Source organism: Amphiura filiformis, chromosome 5, assembly GCF_039555335.1.
Source record: "Amphiura filiformis chromosome 5, Afil_fr2py, whole genome shotgun sequence".
NCBI lineage: Eukaryota > Metazoa > Echinodermata > Ophiuroidea > Amphilepidida > Amphiuridae > Amphiura > Amphiura filiformis.
Window position 1 is genome coordinate 13,934,948 of NC_092632.1, and position 22,488 is coordinate 13,957,435.

At 38.6% G+C, this 22,488-nt stretch overlaps 1 protein-coding gene across 1 annotated transcript; it reads left to right on the plus strand.

The window, feature by feature from the left end:
• The first annotated feature begins 124 nt into the window (after positions 1-124).
• On the plus strand, positions 125-7,115 carry LOC140152676 (cytochrome c oxidase assembly protein COX16 homolog, mitochondrial-like). Its single transcript, XM_072175130.1, has 4 exons — positions 125-258; positions 3,821-3,898; positions 4,705-4,779; positions 6,456-7,115. Exons 1-4 carry the CDS (start codon positions 172-174, stop codon positions 6,582-6,584), a joined length of 369 nt encoding a protein of 122 aa, XP_072031231.1. The 5' UTR covers positions 125-171; the 3' UTR covers positions 6,585-7,115.
• The last annotated feature ends 15,373 nt before the right edge of the window (positions 7,116-22,488 follow it).

Below are 22,488 nucleotides of genomic sequence, written 5' to 3' on the forward strand. Positions count from 1 at the left end.
TCCAACATTTTGTAAAATAGATTACTGGATCCAAGATCTAGAAATGTTTTTAAGTGCTTAGCCTAAGTAAATATGCCCTCATCTATTTGCAGACTGTAGCAGGTTTGGCTTGTGCATTGTGTCAGTGTGCGCGCGATAGCTGCAAAGTAGAGATCTAGCCTGTAAGAAGAAATGGCTGCCCCCATGGAACATTTTAGGCAGCTTCTAAAGAGAAACAAATTCCTTAGGCACTTTCTCTCTGGAGGGTTACCTATGCTGGTGAGTTGTAAAATATAGACCTTGCTTCTTTTTTTTTATTGTTTCAATCATGCTTACCGCGTTTAATAATAATAGCATGGTACAGGGGGGGCCGGCCAAGATTGGCTCAATTTTGACGTTGTCATTGGTTTTACACGTAAACACAAAAATGTCTCAAATTATTCCAAAACTGTACGTATGTTATTAAGCACTATTTTATCAGTCTAAATCCGTTGAGGTTCGCCAGTGAACCTCATTGCAAGTACTGTTTTTTTGATTTTTTTTGTATGAATAACGCACGATATGTTACGATATATAGGGTCATGTTTTTTAAACTGGGACCCTAAAAAAGGTGGTGCTGTCACATTTTGCTAAATCATTTTGTCTAATTATTCCTATATTTTTGCTAAAATTCATCATGAACAAATGGTTTTGGTCTTATTTTGAAGATAAATTATTAATCTAATGAATTAATAACAAATATAATTAAACAAATGTATTAATTAATTACAACAGCTTAATTAAGTTAATTAGTCAGGGGTGGTGCCGGAAGTGGAGGAGCCGAAGCGGAGGAGCTCTGTGTAATTCCAATGGGAAGTTGGTGTTCATTAATAAAATTTATGCACTTTGTTGCCTAGTAGAGTGAAAATGCATTTGCAAAATGTTAATCTTATTTTTTAACTTTCTATAACTATAATTGCCTAGTTAATCTTAATAAACTTAGTAATTAAGGATTTAATAAGCTTTTAATTAATGAAGTGGAATGTGGGTCATGCAATAAAATGGGCTTTAAATTTTGCATGCATATGAAATAAATTTCAATATTGTTTTATATTTGAAATATAAAATAAATCTTCTCAAAGGAGATTATTACAGTCAAAGGACTTAATCTGATGACATTCAATATGTTATCTGGTTATATGTTATATGTTGTCTCTGGTTATTGTTAAAAGTTTATTGATGTAGGCTATTTGTGCATGTATATGCCTACATGTACATGTACCTTTGTTACTAATTATTCACTGTATATTGATTTTTGGAACACCCTATATAGGAATTGGATATTTAAATTTGATATTATAGCAATTCTTTAAACTATATTGAATATATTTTCCAAATTTAATGGCACTTAGGGAAATTTTACATAAATTAAAAAATTTAAAATACAACTTTTTTTCACACCCTGTATAACACAATGGGCTTAACAAATATAGTGCAAACTATATATATTATATTTAATGAAAGGACTAACTGTGTACATTGCAAATATCAAGTTCATTTTCCAATTTAATATACTATGTAGAAATATTGAAGTGGTAAAGAAATTAAATTTTTCCTGTACTTTTCAATGGAATCACCCTGTATATTTTTTGGTACACCCTGTATATCCACTCAAACTTGACAGATTTGCAATCATGACAATATATGCTTTCTAAAAATGTATACTTTTACTAGTTTGGGTGAAAAGTTTTTGAAATATAATCAGAAATACAAAAAAGGAGTTCATTTTTGACAAATTGCAAGATGTGACACAATTGGGTCCCACCTCAAAAAACATGACCATAGGCCTACTGAAAATTTCCGCTGTGTGTATCAATGAGTTTACGTGGTGTAGTGGTTACGGATCTCGCCGCCCACGCAAATGGTCCCGAGATCGATTCCCATCCCCGGCGATGATTAAAAATTTTTCTTCTTCTTTTTTCTTTGAATTTAAAATTATTTATTTTCATGTGAAAATGTATATATTGCACTGGGAAATATATTTTGTGCATTTTTTTTCTGTAATGGGGCCACCCGGCCAATGGAGCTAAAAACGGATCTTGGCTCCGAGAAAAAATAATTGCGTCCATCGTGCAGGCAGTGTTGCCGTCATATTGTCTGTTTTGTTTACGCTTTTGGCTGTTGCCACATTGAATAATGTAGTCCACCATCGTCTGGCATGGTAGGTATATATTATAGAAGGAGGTTCCACAGAAAAATTCTGATCCACTCAATAGGGTTGAGCCGATTACGCTATTCAACGTGAGTCATCACTTGAATGGATTTAATCAGTGCAGTCCCTCAAACACGGCCTTTGATGTTTATGATCGTTATGCGACAATATCGATCATCTATTTTAAAATTTAATTTAAACAGACCCCCAGGTGACCCGTGCGAAATGGATGGTATTAGTGCCCTTTTGCATCGGTCACATGATCTTCGATTGCGACATTGTGTTTCCAAGTTCAAGTTGATTTACTACTTTACTAGCGAAAACCTGATCGAATTCCCTCATTTCCTTCCAAAGTTACGGTGAAGTTACAGTGAATTTATGTATTTTTTTCTGATCATGATTAGTAATTACTGGCGGGTGTTTGTGGGACTTTTAAACCAGTGGAACTGATTTGGAAATGTTTTCCAAGACTGGCAATGTTGTTTCTATGATCCGCCAAGCTTGGCCATAAGAAATATTGGCGTTATAAAATTACCGGAAGTACATTGTTTTCCTTTGTTTATGGTCACGGCCACAATGCTTTGTGGGTAAAAATAACGTCATTCTGCTTAGAAGTCGCGATAACGGTGGTTCATAACCGGCCAAGCTCAATAGATAAGAAGCTTAGCAAATCGATAGTGCACCATTCATACCTGATTGCTCAGTATCGACTCATAACGATCATAGTACAAAGGGAACTGGGTTCGTGAATTCTCCTTCTATAATACCTACCATGGTAATAGGGTAAATAGTAAATTATGCCTGCAGGCCCCCCTGCCTGGACCTGGCCTGGACAATGTCACATCATCTCACATGCATGTGGGCTGTTAGTGTAGACTGGACATGCTGGGCGAGTACTTAGTAGTATACTATATACTTGTACTATATATACTAGTATAAGCTAATGTCATGACCCACAGCGTCATCTTCCCTATATCTTTGTGTCAAAAATTGCTTTGATAGTACGGCGAATCCACTCGTTCTTCAAGTTACGCATGACGATTTTGTTCGAGATAGGTCGAGCGACTCAGGCTATAAAGAGGTTAAGCATATATTTTTTCCAGGAAAATTTGGGGTAATTTTTTTCAGGGCCCCCTTTATAGGAGGGTCAAAAATTTCAGAGTGTTTGTGAATGGTCCCTAACTGGAAGTTCATTACACTGATTGCCATTTTCTTTCAACACATATATTTAACTGCATTTTCACCGAAATGTTTTTAAATTGATATACAATGTAGTGATATATTCAACTGTTTGAGAATATAATCATATATGAAAAGAACAAGCATAGTCTGCATAGCCCATTCAGCTCAGACCCACGTGCTGTAGGCCTACAGCACTGATTTCTTTGGCTATAGAATATTAAATCACAAGTCTGCAATGTAGCACAGAAACAATACAACTTTCTTTATCTGCGTCAATAATAGAATATTGGAATTGAATACTTGTCTACATTGTACATCTGAGTTTGTACTTCATCACTGAGCGATCTAGCGATTGGTTTTTAGCCAATCAGATAGGACTCCTTTTCTTGCTTTATTTGCTTTCAGAAAAGCAAGCTACCTAGTGGTGATTGTGATGTGAATGGTTTCTTGTTCTTCTTATTTCAACAGGTGTTAATAGTAGGTGGCTCATTTGCGCTGAAAGAATTTAGAACATTAAGATACCAAGTACTGGACAAAAGGAAAACAGTAAGTTGAATGGCGTGAGATTTGTGTACGTTATTTTACAAACTTTTTTCTCTTCAAATGTTAATGGCAGACTATAAGACTTGTACCCACTGTACCTGCATCATTTTCTAGAGTTGGTCCTTACATGTAGGTTGTCTTTATTCAATTGTTAAGTATAACTTTTGATATTAAAACTCCAGCAGTTCATCATGATGATAAAAAGTTGAATCTCAGCAATATGAATCACAGTGCCCCCAATCGATTTGAAAATTTAGAAAATCACATAAGAAAATTGCCAAAAGATGACTTGTGCCCCACCCCCACCCCCCAATCATGGTAGGTGTCCCTCCCCCATAGGATGGCTCACACTTCGCCACTGATGAATCACATTAACAAAGATTTTGTAGTAAATTCTACCCTTCAGATCCTTCAAATGAAAGTATCAAATCAAATGCATAGAAAAGGATTACAACTATAACAGCTGCTTGGAAACAACTGCCACCAATACAATACCCATCATCATCAATATGAAAATCCTCTGGAAGAGAACAATTTATTTTATGAGGCTTTATGTATGCAGGGGTCAAGAAGAGACTCATGGTTCTTTTAAATTTCAATCTGCCCGTAGACCCAGGATTTGACATGTGGTCAAATTATCAGTTGCTGTGATGCTGAAACCGGCTGAAGTACACCAAAAAAGTCTGATTTTGCATGATTTTGCTCATTTTAACATGAGGCTTGCACCACCTGAGCTCCCCCATCATAAGAGGTACTAAGTACCACTAATATGTATGTATGTTTATTTGTTTGCTTACTTAAATACGCAGGTTGATGATGATGTCATGGATGAAATCAATCAAGTAAAATTGTCAAAAAAGATATCAGTAGAAGAGGAATATGAGGTAAAATATATTATGTATTCTTTGAATGCAGTTCACAAAAAATAATGCAGCTGTTACAAGTAAGCCTAGAACTATATAAGGGGGTACTACACCCCTCGATAAATTTATGCCTATTTTTGCATTTTTCTCAAAAACTAATAACACACTGGTAACAAAAGTTATATGTATATTATAGGGGCAAGGAATCCAATTACTACACTGGAATTTCAGTGACCCAAGACAAGCGGTTTGTTATTTATGATAAGAAATAAGGTACCGCTAGGATGTACCTCATTTCCTATCATAATACTGAATCGCTAGTGTCTTGAGTCACTGAAATTTCAGTGTAGTAATTGGATTCCTTGCCCCTTTAATATACAAAACTTTTGTTACCAATGTGTTATTATTTTTTGAGAAAAATGCAAAAATAGACACAAATTTACCACATAATTGTATTTACAATATTTTAACATAGAAAGGAAAGTGGTTTATGTATGCATATTTTGATACCCCATTCACCAATTTTTGTTCAAAGTTGCAGTAAATTTTATTGATTTGAATTCAGCATGAAGATAATAATGGCAAGGTTTACATGCCACAATGCTTGCATTTGTGCTTTTTCCTTGGAAAATACTGCTGTATTGTTAATATTGAACGAAATTGGACAAGTGGGGTATCAAAATGCATATGTAAACCACCTTTCTTTCTATGTTTTAAATATTGTGAATAAGATTAATAGTTCTGAAGCTAGAGGCATATTTGTAATTTTTGTTAAGTCTTTAGTTGGATCATGTTTTTATAAATGGGGAAGTATATTTGCTCATTTATAAATGGGGAAGTATATTTGCTCATCCGATGCGTAAACTGTAACGGACTTCTTGTCCATGTGTGTGTGATTAAAGACAGATAAAAAGACTAGTTCGGATCTGATTCCCTACGATCCTTGATTGGTTAATAGCATGTAAAAAGGAAGGTTGATTTATCTGTTCCTGATTGGAGAAAAGGAATAGCAGAAAATGACGAAAAATTATATACTTTTACAAGGCAAAAAGCAACTTTCCCAGGGATTGTTCACATGGTGCCTTCGGGAAAGAAAGTTTCCTTCTATAAAGACTTAACTTTTGAGATAACTCAGATGGTTTGTATGTTTGAAGGTGCAAAATTAACAATAAGGTATCCGGTTTTACCACCGCATCATCACAACACTTGTAAACAAGCAGTGCTCCAGTTTGATTGACAGATGATGTCAGACGCAAACTAATCTTTTTATCTCTGTCTTCAATTATACCCCAGGGGTAATTTATACTCAGAAAATGTAAACCCACGACTAAGGATTTTCTATGAAAAACTAACCCTTTTTTGCCATTTATTTTAAAAATGGACCCTTGTCTAAGAATTTTCTGTGTACCCCCATGTCTATGGATTTGTGGTGAAAATCAGACTTCTTGTAGTACTCAATTTTTTTCATTTTTTTTGTGCTTTATTTTCTGTTTGTATAAACATCCATGAGGAAGGTGTCCTTAGGATTTCCTCATTATAAAGAGGACTAGAGTAGAGGTTGTACGCTAAATTTGTTTAAATCCATTAGAAATTCAATTTGTGTACAGAAAATGTAGCAGAAAAATGAGAAAATAGTGATCTTTTACAAAATGAAAAATAAGTTCAGTTATATTTTTCTATTTTTTTTTATTGTGCAGAGAATGAAGGAAGAAAACATTGACAACTGGACAAATATACGGGGGCCTAGACCATGGGAAAACTCAAAGGAATTTCAAGATTCACAAAGAGCCAATTTAGCTACAAAACAACAATCAACAGAGAGATAGCAGAACTCACATATTTTAGTTGCCAACTTGTAAAAATGTACATACATAATAATTATACTGTTAATGACAATTTTCATAGTGCTTTTATGTCAGCACCCAAAGGAACAAAGTTCCATTTAAAGGGGCTTTTAGAGATGCATCAATCCAAAGGTGAAATTAAGTGGGAGACGGGAGCTGTTTGGCCCCCAGAAACTCTGCAATGGCCCCCAGAAGCTCTGCAATGGCCCCTGGTTCCATCTCATTTGTAGTTGACCAGGGGACACTTTCCTCACAAAACTTACCCCCTGGATTGTGAACCAAAAATATCAAGTTATAAAGCAAATAGTGCTTATTTAACCCATCCAGCATTTCTTTATTTTTATTGGCCCCTTGGTAATTGGAAGTGGCCCCTGGTTTCTTCAAATCATGGTGAACCAGGGGCCACTTTTTTCTGCCGAAGTGGCCCCTGGTTCAAGCTCTCTTATTTTCACCCTTGCATCAATCCCAAACTATTATTCCCCACACATGTCATATTAATTTGTTGCATTTTAGAATGGCTACTAATAGTGCTCAGCGCTATGTTGAACAAAGGGGAAGTCGTGCGATTTTTTTGTTAAAAGCAATTTCTCAATTGATTTCATTACATTGAAAGGTAAAGATTGAAATAAAACATGTTTCCATTTTTTTAAAGACCGTTTAGTCCCTAAAATCCAAGATGGCCGCCGTAATTGAAAATTTGCCATATTTTACTCATAAATTGCGCTTCAGAATGGAAGTCCCATTCTCGGGTTGAGTACAAGAAGTTTTGAAGGTGTTTCTTTATAGATTTGAGGACGCTGAATAAAATGAGAGGGGTATGCACCACCTAAAAGTGTGGGGAACTCTTGGTAGAGGGCGTTTTTCAAAATGGCCGCCAAAATCCCTTAAAATCACCATAACTTGGTTAGAGAAGCACCCAGCAGCACGATTCTGATGTCTATATCCATGTTTTTAGGGTCAATGAATCCAATAGAGTCATTTACAACAGCCTATGACCTATCATTCCAAGATGGCTGCCAAATTTTCAAAATGGCCGCCGGTGAAAATTAATTTGGCTATATCTCGGGTGCAGAAAGTCCTAGAAGTATGATGCTGGTGTCTATACCCCCATGTTTACAGGGTCTAGAAATCAATTGGTATAATCTAAAACAGCACAGGACCTTAAATCCCAAGATGGCCGCCAAAATTTAAAAATACCCACTACTAAAATGCAGAATTTAGCCTATATCTGATCTTATCAGTGGTTTATACGGCCTTATCCGGGGTTTACGATCCTTACCTGGGGCTAAGATACCTTAACCTTAGCATAACGCCGTCTAAACCCCAGATAAGGTATCTAAACCCCAGATAAGGCGCCGTAACCCCAGATTAAGGGACATAGATCCCAGATAAAGCAGTCCAAACCCCAAATAAGGTGCCTTAACCCTAAATAAGGAACATAAACCACAGATAAGGCATCTTAACACCACATAAGGTGCCTTAACTCTAAATAAGGATCGTTAACCCCCGATAAGGGTCGTACACCACAGATAAGGCACCTAAACCCCAGATAGGTCGCCTTAACCCCAGATAAGTGACGTAAACCCCAGATAAGGCAGTTTAAACCCCAGATAAGGCATTAAAACCTTATATAAGGAGCCTTTTAAGGCTCCGAATAAGGGATGTAAACCATAAGGGATGTAAACCCCCAAATAAGGGATGTAAACCATAGATAAGGCAGTCTAAATCCCAGATCCATTCTTTAGGCATCTAAACCCCAGATAAGGCAGTCTAAACTCCAGATAAGGCACCTTAACCACAGACAAGAGATGTAAATATAGGATAATGCAGTATAAACCCCAAATAAGCTGCCTTAACCCCTGATAAGGGATGTTAACTGGGGATAACACAGTCTAGACCCCAGATAAGGCGTCTAATCCCCAGATAAGGGACGTAAGCTCCAGATAAAGCAGTTTAAAAACCACAAATACGGCACCTTAAACCCTAGATAAGAAACACATACCCCATATAAGGCAGTCTAAATCCCAGATAAGGTATCTAAACCAAGATAAGGCGCCCTAACCCCAGATAAGGGACCTGGGAATCTAGGATAATGCAGTCTAAACCCAGATAAGGTGCCCTAACCCCAGATAAGGGACGTGAATCTAGGATAACGCAGTCTAAACCCCTAAACACTGTTGTCAATGGGGAAATGGCTGATTTCGGGTGAAATTTTCTCAAATTTAGAACTCTCACAGTTAATATAGTTAAATGCCGCCAATATCAGGTGAAACTAGATGATTTAGATCCCAAATGATCCAAAACTCGACACAGGTTGAAATGAGACTTTTCTTGTTTAAATGCACTGAACCGCAAACAAAATGGCATGCGCTCTCGAAGCTGAAAGTTACAATTAATTAGATAGGGCGAATATATGCTAAAAAGTGTCATATAATGAGAAAAATATACCATTTCGAAGCATCAAAACCCAAAATGTACTTTTTTGGCAATATAACTTGGTCAATAAAATATTACAGTGATTTTAAACAGTCTTTTCAGATGCCACGCAAAACAAATAGTTCATCATTTCATGCATCGCCCAGGCCTATTAGTGGTGTATAACCATGCACTAGTGCCATGAGTATAGGTACTGTATCTGATATGCCGTCCATCTTGGACCTGGCAAGGGGTCTGGTTTTGAAAAACATTGTGCTTTTGGTTCAAAGACATAAATATAAACTTGGAAACGTGATCATAAAAACAAACTCATGTATTTATATACATTTAAGCAGTATTATAAGCAGTATATAAGCAGCCATAATGGTCGCTATATTGAATAGTAATCATAATTCTAGAATATTAAATATATCTGACACAATGCTAGTTCCAGTGTTTGAAATTTAGATTTTGAGCATACTTTGAGAGCTAGATATGTGGCTTTTTTGCATGTGTCAGTCAGTTTTACAAGATTTTGGCGACCATCTTGGATTTCACCACTTACCCCGAAATATTAAATCTGACACAAGGCTACATAGTTCCAGTGTTTGAAATTTACATTTTTAGCATATTTTGAGAGCGATATATAATAGCTTTTCTTTGCATGTGCCAGTCAGTTTTATAGGATTTTGGCGGCCATCTTGGATTTTACCACTTACCCCGAAATAATAAATCTTTCTTTGAGTGTGTCACACAAGGCTACATAGTTCCAATGTTTGAAATTTACATTTTTAGCATATTTGGAGAGCGATATATAGCTTGTTTTTGCATGTGTCAATCAGTTTTATAGGATTTTGGCGGCCATCTTGGATTTTACAAGTTACTCCGAAATATTAAATCTTTCTTTGAGTGTCTAACACAAGGCTACATAGTTCCAGTGTTTGAAATTTACATTTTTAGCATATTTTGAGAGCGATATATAGCTTTTTTTGCATGTGTCAGTCAGTTTTATAGGATTTTGGCGGCCATCTTGGATTTCACCACTTACCGCGAAATAATAAATCTTTCGTTGAGTATCTGACACAAGGCTACATAGTTCCAGTATTTGAAATTTACATTTTAGCATATTTTGAGAGTGATATATAGCTTTTTTTGCATTTTTTTTTCAGTTTTATAGGATTTTTTCTTTCTTAGATTTTACCACTTCCCACGAAATAAAAAAATGGAAACATCTTTTTTCCCATTATTTACCCCCACAAGAGACAAAATCGAGTGAAAGTTTGCTTTTAACACCGAAATCACACGACTCAACATAGTGCTGAGCACTATAATGTAATAACTAGTAACTAACTCCTACAATGAATAAGCTAGAAATTGCCAAAAGAGATAAATCTTTTATGTCAGTTCCTTCATATTTTGTTGAATGATATTTCTGAGTTTTTTTTACAGAGATTTGTTGGTACTCGACGGATCTCTGAAAGATTTTTTGCTTATAGTCAGACTTTGAAAGATATACTATAAGTTTTGAACATTTTGAGCATGTGTGATTTTGCAGTGGAATTGATTGAAATATAGCATTCATGCATCATGCATGATTTTCCATCAGCCCCCCCCCCCCCTTTTTGGGAAAAGGTTAAAAGGGCATTGGACCTTGACAATTGTCCCAAACAGGTAACAGAATTAAGTATTATTGATCTTCTCCTAACTGTATAGTCAATGAGCATGTCAATTGATAATGAGCATGTCAATTGGTAATAATAAAAAATAAAGGTTACTCCAAACAATTGTGGAACATTTATAAATAACAACAAAATAGATGTCCAATGCAATGTACACCACCAAATAATAGCTTTATTATTTCAAAATGCTGCCAGATTATGATCTATGGTTCCTATCATATTTTATAAGTCAAATGTGTAGTGTATGAGGGGGAAATAAAATGTGTCAGGAACAACCTTTTTTCTCTATACAAGCATGAATGAATTTGACAATTATTTGAAGTATTGTACATTTTATAGACTGGTTCTATTTTGGAAAAATCACAAGTGTGCGTAAAAGAGGGCAACTAGCTTATTTTGGTTAACTCGAGTATTCTGAATCCAAATCTTTTATCTGCCAAGCAGTATTTTTAGACTGACCCTCAAAAAGACCCCCGCAACTGCGCACATGATCGTACAGGGGGCAAAAATAAAAGTTTATTCCAATAACACTTCAAATTATTCATCTGGTTCCATGGATCCCAGAAATGTAAGGTTGTGTGGGACATAATATACATGTAGTTATGGGACACAGTAGATCAAGGCTTGATTTGCTTGTTATACACAGGGCAAAAGTCAAAGTTGCTCCAATTTTCGTAAAAAACAAGCCAAATTGTTTGTCTTATTTTCAGAAAAATTTGCCGTACCTGAAAGAGTTAAAAAGTCAATAGAATTCTATGGCCTTTGTTTTTTGTTTATCTATCTTTTGCACTTCACATTGCAGGTAGTGCAAACTATTCTTTTCCTGAATCCCTTGAACTTGAGAAACAATTTGACTCAAGTTTTATGGAAAACCCCTGTACAACATGCAAGTTTACGGTGGACGTACCTGTTGAGTTTCATAATTTGGTAATAACAGGTCCTGAACACACAAATATTACAACTTTGTGATCCTTAAGACTCAGTATACAAATAATTTGATATGTTTATGAGTGAATTGGGAGCCTGTATAATTTTTGCCACCTGTATGATCATATAGGATCATTTTGGAGGTCCTTATGGTAATGGGGTTCAAGTACAATTTGGCAGACAAAATATTTGAGTTTAGCATACGAATTAATAAAAATAAGTTGGTTTCCAGCTTTTAAAAACTTGCCAAAGTTGACGCTTAAATAAGCACATATTTCTAAAATACACCTGTTAAATGTCACAATAATCATTTTCAGATCATCTTTGAGTATTGCGCATGCGTAGATTGCATGACTGTTTAAATGTGCCGAAAATGTGGGCATAAAGAAATTTCATGTTAAAATAGGTGAAAAATATGACTAACTGCTTTGTTTTTGCAACAGTATACAATTTGGGTGAATTTGGGTATTCCAGTTGAAATCCATACACCCCCTATGGAAGACAGAACCTTAATCTTCCACACAGGGGTAGATTTCAAATGGAGTCACCATTCAAGTAAACTGATAATACATTGTGGGATTTGTCATCAAACTTGCATCAAATATGTTTAAGGCCATGTCAAGGTCATTGAGGGTAACTGAGCATAGATTTTTGGATTTTCATGAAGCTTAATGGATTTTATCACCATTGAGCATCCAAAATGTTGTTGGTCATTTCAAGGTCATATGTAGTCAACTGGATAGATTGTTGGCTTGTGAAACTTGACAAATGTGATTTCTATTGAGCTTTTGGATACAAATTTGAATTCAATTAATAAAGACACATTTTAAAAGTAGATTCAGCTTCAACATGCAAATTATTTCAGTGGTTCATGTAATTTCCCAGTCTGTCCTTGGTGGAATTTACCAATAAACACTAGTATTTTAACCCTGCAAATATCATATTCCACACACAAAACAGATTGCCAGGCACTTTTAAGAAATTATGAAACATGATCTTCATCCGTGAATGTGTGTGTAAAACAGCAACACATGTGTTCTTGGCCTACTTGGTGCTGTGTAGTGATATTTGAATTAGGTTTTTGTCTTGCTACTTTTTTTTTTATAGCGGAACCAATGTTTTTTTTTGGCATTCTTACACCTAAAACTAAAATTGTCTCCAATTTTGTTCTATGCCCCCCCCCCCGGTGCTCCCTATGATTTTTAAGAAGGTTCATAGGTCATAATAGGGCGAAATTCTATAATGTTGTAATATACCTCAAATTGTTCCTCTCATTGCTAGGAATAAAAAGAAATCATCATATTGCACTAGGGTGCTTAGTTCAGGAGTTATAGAGCCAAGTAGGTCAAATGTCAAATATTTCAAGCACATGACATTACAAAGTGCACCAGCACATGACATTACAAAGTGCACCAAATTTGTGAATTAAGTATGAAATCGGACCATTTTTAAAATTTGCACACAGCGTATTAAGTTGTTTATTCCTAGCGGCGAGATCAAGAGGAACAATTTGAGAAACATTGCAACTTAGCAGTCACAGTGGTCAGCAAGGTCAAATGTAGAAGAGTGTAAATAAGCCAGCCTACAATTGTAGTGAAGTAAGGTGCCAGAGAACTTACCAATCATAGTGGTCAGCAAGGTCAAGAGTAGAGGAGTGGAGTTAGCCAGCCTACACCGTAGTGGTCAGCAAGGTGCGAGTAAGGTAACAGTCACAGTGGTCAGCAAGTGGTTAGCAAGGTCAAAAGTAGAAGAGTGTAAGTAAGTCAGCCTACAGTCACAGTGGTCAGCAAGGTCAAGAGTAGAAGAGGGGAGCTAGCCAGCCTATCGTAATCAAGGAAGGTACTAGTGAACTTAACAGTCACAGTGGTCAGCAAGGTCAAGAGTAGAAGAGTGGAGCTATCCAGCCTATCGTAATCAAGGAAGGTGCTAGTGAACTTAGCAGTCACAGTGGTCAGCAAGGTCATGAGTAGAAGAGTGGAGCTAGCCAGCCTACATCGTAATCAAGGAAGGTGCTAGTGAACTTAGCAGTCACAGTGGTCAGTAAGGTCATGAGTAGAAGAGTTGAGCTAGCCAGCCTATCGTAATCAAGGAAGGTGCTAGTGAACTTAGCAGTCACAGTGATCAGCAAGGTCATGAGTAGAAGAGTGGAGATAGCCAACTTACATCGTAATCAAGGAAGGTGCTAGTGAACTTAGCAGTCACAGTGGTCAGTAAGGTCATGAGTAGAAGAGTTGAGCTAGCCAGCCTATCGTAATCAAGGAAGGTGCTAGTGAACTTAGCAGTCACAGTGGTCAGCAAGGTCAAGAGTAGAAGAGTGGAGATAGCCAGCCTACATCGCAATCAAGGAAGGTGCTAGTGAACTTAGCAGTCACAGTGGTCAGTAAGGTCATGAGTAGAAGAGTTGAGCTAGCCAGCCTATCGTAATCAAGGAAGGTGCTAGTGAACTTAGCAGTCACAGTGGTCAGCAAGGCCAAGAGTAGAAGAGTGGAGATAGCCAGCCTACATCGTAATCAAGGAAGGTGCTAGTGAACTTAGCAGTCACAGTGGTCAGTAAGGTCATGAGTAGAAGAGTTGAGCTAGCCAGCCTATCGTAATCAAGGAAGGTGCTAGTGAACTTAGCAGTCACAGTGATCAGCAAGGTCATGAGTAGAAGAGTGTAAGTTAGCCAGCCTACATTGTAGTGCGATTAAGGTGCCAGAGAACCCAGCAGTCACAGTGGTCAGTAAGGACAGGAGTAGAAGAGTGTAAGTTAGCTAGCCTACATCGTAATCAAGTAAGGTGCCAGAAAACTTAGCAATCACAGTGGTCAGCAAGGTCAAGAGTAGAGGAGTGGAGTTAGCCAGCCTACATCGTAGTGGTCAGCAAGGAGTAGAAGAAACCAGCCTACATTGTAGTGCGAGTAAGGTGACAGAGAACATTTACAGAACAGTTCACAGTGGTTAGTAAGGTCAAGAGTAGAAGAGTGTAAGTTAGCCAGCCTATACAGTCACAGTGGTCAGCAAGGTCAAGAGTAGAAGAGTGGAGGTAGCCAGCCTACATCGTAGTGGTCAGTAAGGAGTAGAGGAAACCAGCCTACATTGTAGTGCAAGTAAGGTGAGGGAGAACATTTACCTAACAAGAGTAGAAGAGTGTAATTAAGCTAGCCTACATCGAAGGGCGAATAAGGTGACAGTGAACTTAGCAGTCACAGTGGTCAGCAAGGTCAAGAGTAGAAGAGTGTAAGTTAGCCAGCTTACATTGTGTGCGATTAAAGGGGGGGGGTCAGAGAACTTAGCAGTCACAGGGGACAGCAAGGGCAGGAGTAGAAGACTAGAAGAGTGTAAGTTAGTCAGCCTACATCGTAATCAAGTAAGGCGTCAGTTAACTTAGCAATCACAGTGGTCAGCAAGGTCAAGAGTAGAGGAGTGGAGTTAGCCAGCCTACATCGTAGTGGTCGGCAAGAGGTAGAATAAACCAGCCTACATCGTATAAGTAAGCCAGATAGAGCCTACATCGTAGTGCAAGTAAGGTGCTACGGAGCTTAGCAGTCTCAGTGTTCAGCAAGGACAATAAAGAAATATTTAAATGCTAAGATGGTGGAAGATTTAACCAGCGTGGAGTTTGAAGAGTGTGTATTGTGAGGTTAGGCTCAGAGATGAAGATAAGCTGTTGGGATGCATATACAGAAGTCCCAACAACTCAACCAGCTTGAATGATAGTAAGGTAAATGACCTAATAAACAACTCCTGCAGCAGACGATACTCACACCTGCTTTTAGTTGGAGATTTCAACTATCCGGAAATAGACTAGGACTCGTGGACTACAAGAGTTGGAGTTACTTATGGAAGTAACTCGCTCATTGACTGTCTACAAGATAACTACCTTTTCCAGGATGTCGATTTTGACATTGAATTGGACAAAAAAGTAATCTGCTTGACCTGATTATTACAAATGATGAATCATTGATAAGAGAATGGTGGCAGTCCATTGGGTAAGAGCGATCATGTGGTGATTATATTCATGCTAGATTGCTACACTGAACCTTGTCAAGCAGACCCAAATGGAAGATTCATGTATGACAAAGGTGATTACGCAAGCTTGAGACCAAATTTAGAGATACAATGAAGAGAAACATACCTAAAACCAAACTGAAAGAAATGTGGTGGTGCACCGAAGAAGTTCAAGCCGTTGTGGATGAACAGCGAGCCACGTCAATGAGGAAAGTTAAAAAGAAATACAATTCTCGGAAACGATATACAAGAACAAAACACTATCAAGATTATGAGGAACATGTCAAAATATTAAATGAAGCAAAAAAGGTGAGGAAAGCAAAGTAAAGCTTTGAGAAAAAACGGCGGAAGACGTGAAGGTTTTAACCTTCACGCCTAGGTATTAAAATACCTAGGCGTCCTGGAAGTACTTAGTATATATAAAGCCAAGGTGAAGTCTGGAATTAAGGATCTAAAAAAAGAAGATGGATCATATGTGCATACTGATGGAGATATGGCCGAAGTATTCAACTCTTTCTTTGCTAGTGTTTTTACAGATGAAGATACAAGGCATATTCCCAAACCAGATAAGATGTACCACGATGAAAAGCTGGGTGACATCCACATAAACAGTGAAGATAATAGGAAGGAGATTCAGAAATTAAAACCGTCCAAGTCACCAGGCCCTGATGGCTTGCACCCAAGGGTCTTGCGAGAAGCATGTGAGGAGATTTCTGAACCACTGGTAATTATATTCTATAAATCTATGGTGGAAGGTGTCGTCCCAGATAGATGGAAGATAGCAGAGGTTACAGCTATATACAAATCTCAACAGATGCAGGTAACTACCGGCCTGTTAATATGGTTTGACATCAGTGGTATGTAAGATGATTGAATCAATTATCAGAGACCAAGTGATGGAGTTCATGAAAGAAAATGAAATAATTTGCATTGAACAACATGGATTTAGACCAGGAAGATCCAGTGTCACACAGTTACTGGAAATCATGGACATCTGCCCAGAATGCTTGAAGAGGGTGATGGCATCGATGTGGTCTACCTGGATTTCAGGAAGGCCTTCGACTCTGTCCCACACCAACGTTTGCTGATAGGTGAGGCCCATGGTATAGATAGAAACCTCCTAAAATAGATAGGAAGCTTCCTGCTTGAAAGTAAGCAATGCGTTTCGGTGAATGGAGCCAAACCTCACTGGGCAGAGGTGAAAAGCGGCACCCCCAAGGCAGTGTACTGGGACCGATCTTATTTATCATCATCATCAATGACCTTCCAAATGAAATTTCAAGCTTAGTAAGAATGTTTGCTGATGATACTAAGGTCTTTACCCAAGTTCACAGCGATGATGATTGTTGCAGGAAGATTTGGTCAAGCTGGGAGACTGGTCGAATAGATGGCAAATATACTTTAATGCAGGAAAGTGTGGCGTGATGCAGTATGGTAAGGACAGAGAGGTTCACAGCTATTCCATGAAAGATGGGGATGATAGAAGAGCAATGAGGAAAGCTGGAGGAAGGAAAGGATTTGGGAGTTCTGTTTGACAGTTCTCTAACCTTTAGAAAACATGTAGGAGCAAATAAAGCAAACCGTATTGTGGGAGTGATGAAGAGGACCTTTCAGTATATAGATATTCCAATGTCCAAACCCCTTTACAAGACCATGATTAGACCCCATCTGGAATATGCTAATTGTGTATGGAGTCCATTTCTGAAAGGTGATATTGATAAGTTGGAGAAAGTCCAGCGCAGAGCAACTAAGTTGATCCCTGAGCTCCGAGATCAGCCATATGCAACACGTCTAGAAAGGCTAAAACTCCCCACACTAGCATTCAGGAGACTCAGAGGCTTGACAAATGTCCAACCCCACAACCTATTTGAAATGGACATGAGGACGGTAGGACTGACAAACTTGAACTGCAACGGCATTTTACACAGGTCCACAGCTATTCCATGAAAGATGGGGATGATAGAAGAGCATTGGGAAAGCTGGAGGAAGAAAAGGATTTGGGAGTTCTGTTTGACAATTCGCTAACCTTTAGAAAGCAAGTAGGAGCAGTCACAAATAAAGCAAACCGTATTGTGGGAGTGATGAAGAGGACCTTTGAGTATATAGACTGATATTCCAATATTCGAACCCCTTTACAAGACCATGATTAGACCCCATCTGGAATATGCTAATTGTGTATGGAGTCCATTTCTGAAAGGTGACATTGATAAGTTGGAGAAAGTCCAGCGCAGAGCAACTAAGTTGATCCCTGAGCTCCGAGACCAGCCATATGCAAAACGTCTAGAAAGGCTAAAACTCCCCACACTAGCATGCAGGAGACTCAGAGGAGACCTCATTCAAGTATTCCGTATCATGAGTGGCTTGACAAATGTCCAACCCCACAACCTATTTGAAATGGACAGGACAACGGCATTTTACATTTGTCCAGTTAGTATGCCCTCTAGATGGTAATAGGTCTGTCACACTACGACGGACTGGATCAACGTACATCACCGAATACAAAAATATTTTATTCGGTGGAAAAATCACCAGTTCGGCAGAAGATTCGGTGGGATTTTGGGTCCGATTCCCGTTCGTCTCTCTATGCGTTGTGGCCGCTAATAATCCTGCAGGCGTCTTATATCCGATCGTTCAACGTCCGACAAATGACCGGATTTGGGGGTCCGATTCCCGTTCGTTTCTCTATGCGTTGTGGCCGCTAATAATCCTGCAGGCGTCTTATATTCGATCGTTCAACGTCCGACAAATGACCGGATTTGGGGTCAACGTCCGACAAATGTGCGGATTTGGGGTCCGATTCCCGTTCGTCTCTCTATGCGTTGTGGCCGCTAATAATCCTGCAGGCGTTTTATATTCAATCGTTCAACGTCCGACAAATGACCGGCGAATCCGTGGCATGTGGCACCAACAGGGACGTCCATCCTATCATAAAAGTGGGGGAGGAGAGGGTGTTTGAGAGGGTTTTTGACCCCTTAGAGGCAGTGACGTAGCAAGCACTTTTTCAGAGGGTGAACAAAGTGGGGAAAGACAACTTTTAAGGGGGAAAACTTTGACGAAAATTGTCAAATATTGGCTAATAAGTACAAAAGGGCGTCCGGGGGCAATAGAGATGAGAAACCTTTGGACAATGAAGGCCCAATTGAAGCCACTTGTAATTTTTTGGATCAATTTTAGCACTATTATTGGGTACTATATTAGTTTGAAACAGCCGCAAATTGGTGAAACGAAAGCCTAATTGAAGCCATTGAAAAGTTTTCACCATTATTGTATAATATAAACAATTGTTTTAAAAATAACACGTGGATGTCCATAGCAGAAGCAAAAAGGAAGACTTGTTTATTTTTCAAACTGAAGGTCCAATTGAAGCCATTTGCATGGGGACTGTAGGGCCTATTTACATTATTAGGCCTAGGCCTATTGTGTAAAAAATTTAGTTTTAAAATGGAAAATTTGGAAAATTGTTTTTGGTGCATCATTTTTACACTATTATTGCTTTAAACAAAAACCAAAGAAGGCCCGAACTGAATTTGCAAAATTTCAAATGTTACACTGATCCACTGACACTTAGATATAAGACTTAAGACTCATAATTTCAGGTAAAGCATGCATGGATTGATATGTTAAAGTCAGTAATAGACCTAAGTCCGTCTTAAATACTGACTTTGGTGACAAAATGTCACGGGCCCTACATATCGACGGGCCGGCAGTAATTTTCACAGGCTTTGAGGCCAAGGAACCACATTTAAGCACTGCCTATAATAATCACAGGCCTATACTTAGGCTTACTATATACTATCCTGGGCCTACTCAATAACGTACAATTTACCTTTTCCATGTTTTCTCTTCTTTTTTCTTTCTTGTCAATCACTAAAACTGGTAGGAATTTGATATTGCGTCCTCTACCCTTCAGAAAGTGCCCCTCTCTCAATACAACTTACATGCATAGGCCTACTAAATTACGTGCAATTTAACTTTTTCTCTTCTCTTCTCTCTTCAATTTTTCTCACTTTCTTTCTTTTTTCTCTCCTTTCCCCTTTTTCTACTTGCCAGTCACTAAAGTACTGGGGGAAATATGATATTGCGTCACACACCCATTTCATTTCATTTCATTTCATATTTTATTTTCAGAAAGTCCCCCCCATGATCGATGCACATGTTCGCCATAGGCCTACATCCGGCACAAGCGCCTGCGAAACCTTGCAAACACCTGCGGTATATAAACGAAAGAATAACGAACAAACCCAGGGTATATATACAGAACAGTACAAACACACATCGGACAGCTTCCGAACATGTGTATTCGAGCACATTCCGTTTCAAGTTTTGTGCATGCACAAAACTTGAAACGTATTGTCGACGGACTAAACAAACATTACCTAACACGAAACGCATTTGGCGGATAATAGCAGGACATATGAAGAACATAAAACGAACATTGACGAACACTAACGGATTTGCTAAAATACCATCCGTTTCTTATACGGAAGACCTATCCGGTGTAGTGTGACACTAACACGGTCTGGGTCAACGTACATCACCGAATGCAAAAATATGCTATCCGGTGGTGAAGGCCTCACAGGAACGTATTTGCAACGAACACGGGCCGAGTGCAACGAACAAAGAACGAACATGAACGAAAGGAGAGCGAACAAACTCCGGCAATATGCAGCACCATACGAACACACATCGGATAAATACCGAACATGTGTATTCGGTACACTCCGTTTCAAGTTTTGTGCATGCACAAAACTTGCCGACGGACTTAACGAACATCACCTAACACGAAACGCATTTGGCGGATGGTAGCAGGACATAAAAAGAACATAAAACGATCATTGACGAACAACAACGGATTTACTAAAATACCATCCGTTTCTTGTACGGAAGACCTATTCGGTGTAGTGTGACAGAAGCATAAAATTCATTTTGAATCGGTCAATCATGGAATTTCGGTAAAACGCTTCAATTGCATATTGCTGTTGCTAGCAAATAGTGACATTTAGAAATGACGAAAGAAACCTGATCAAAAATGTTACATGTAGCAAAAGTGGTCAATGTTATTTTTTAATGGATCAAGCTCATAGCAAATAAATCAAGCTGATGCGCCATTGCGCCTGAATGGATCTCTACAACGCCGTTCAAAGCTGTACTGCATACGAATAGAAAATACTATCACCAATCAAGCGTTGGAATGGATGAATGCCGTCGCGCGTAAGGCATACTAAGCTTACGTAGAGGACCTGTTTTTTCTTAGTTACCAACTAAAATCAGACTCTGACAGTGGCGTGTTTTTTTTTTTTTACATGATTGGGGGTGGATGGGGTTGGAAAAGTTTTAAAGCGCGCGAAAAGTTTTGTCATATTGACGCTAAACTGATTTTAGGCGGCGCGGTCAATGGATTTTCGTGATTCGTCTTTCTTGCACCATGTGAGATAGCGATCATAGTCCGAGAGGTGAGTATAGTCTGGTAACTATAGCACAAAAGGTCCTACTCGTCGGACTAAGCTGTACGGCATTAATCGTAATGTCTCTTCACAATTCTCCATTTTCCACTTTACCGTCAACGTCTCAGACGTTTTACTATCTAAGCGAGCTAGGGCTTTACTCATACCGGTCAAAGCGGTCATGGTCTTAAATCTGGGTTTACGTGTTATGCCTCGTGGTGGATATGTCTGCCTTTAAACTGTCACATATTAGCAGAAACAGTACCGTAAAGGTTCACCTAAGGACGCTATGGGCTCCCTTGACATAAGTAGAATTTTAGGCACAACCTAGTGCCCTCCCGTAAAATTCCCACCAGCAAATAACCGTGAATAAGGGCACGGAACCTTTATTCTTGTTTGAATTTCAGAGGAGGGAGCTCTCTATTTGCACATGAAATTTACCTCAAGGCAAAGGAGCCCAAGTGCACCATTAGGCGAATTACCGCGAATCTTTACGGTAGTTAAATAGAATAAAAGGTGTTATATTATGTTCTTGAATAGATTCATCAGGTCTGTAGATTATCCATAACATCAAGAATTTCATCACATCAAGACCAGTCAAAACCTACGTTTCTGGACGTTTCATCAACCATCGGTTGATATCATCAGCAGTGTTGTTGTTTTGTGTTGAGTGATATTGATAACAGATATTGGAACACTTATTATTGATCCAGCAACTATAGGAATTGGATCAGCATCACCCCTGTGTCAAAGTTCTTATGCAACTCGGAGGGGTCAACATCATAGACAAGGAAACAAAGAGCAAGACAAGCATGGATCAAAGAAGCAATCGCAATCTGGATCCGGAGGAACAGTGGCAACCTCCTAAACAGAGATAAGGGGGCCTACCACTTTATTACTTTCACATCTGTACGATCCTGTGTTACATAAGAAATTTGACACAGGGGTTGATGCAGTAGCGTAGCCAGCGGGGGGGGGGCGGAGTGTCCCCTGACAAAAAATGAAAGAAAAATGAAAGAGAAAATCTGGAGAGCAGAGGAAAAGAAAACCAAAATTCCACCAAAATGCAACCCGATTATGGGCTAAAATACAATTATCAGCGCGCACATTGTCACTATAAAGCCCTTTTTATCCCAATCATGGGCGAAAATAGTGTAAAGTACAATTATTTGGCGCCCTACGCGCGCACATCCACACAAGAAAGCCTTATTTGGAATCTCGAAGACATGTACAGTCTCTCTAAAAACAAAACCGGTATTGTATTGTATGATGCAACTGAATTTGTTTTCGTCTGTGCCCCAAAAAATTTGCCCCCTCTGACCAAGAAAGCTGGCTACGCCCCTGGGCTGGTGCTGCTCCAACTCCTAGAGTTGCCGGATCAATATATCACACAGCACTTCAAAACAGCAACACGTACTGCTGATGAAATCAA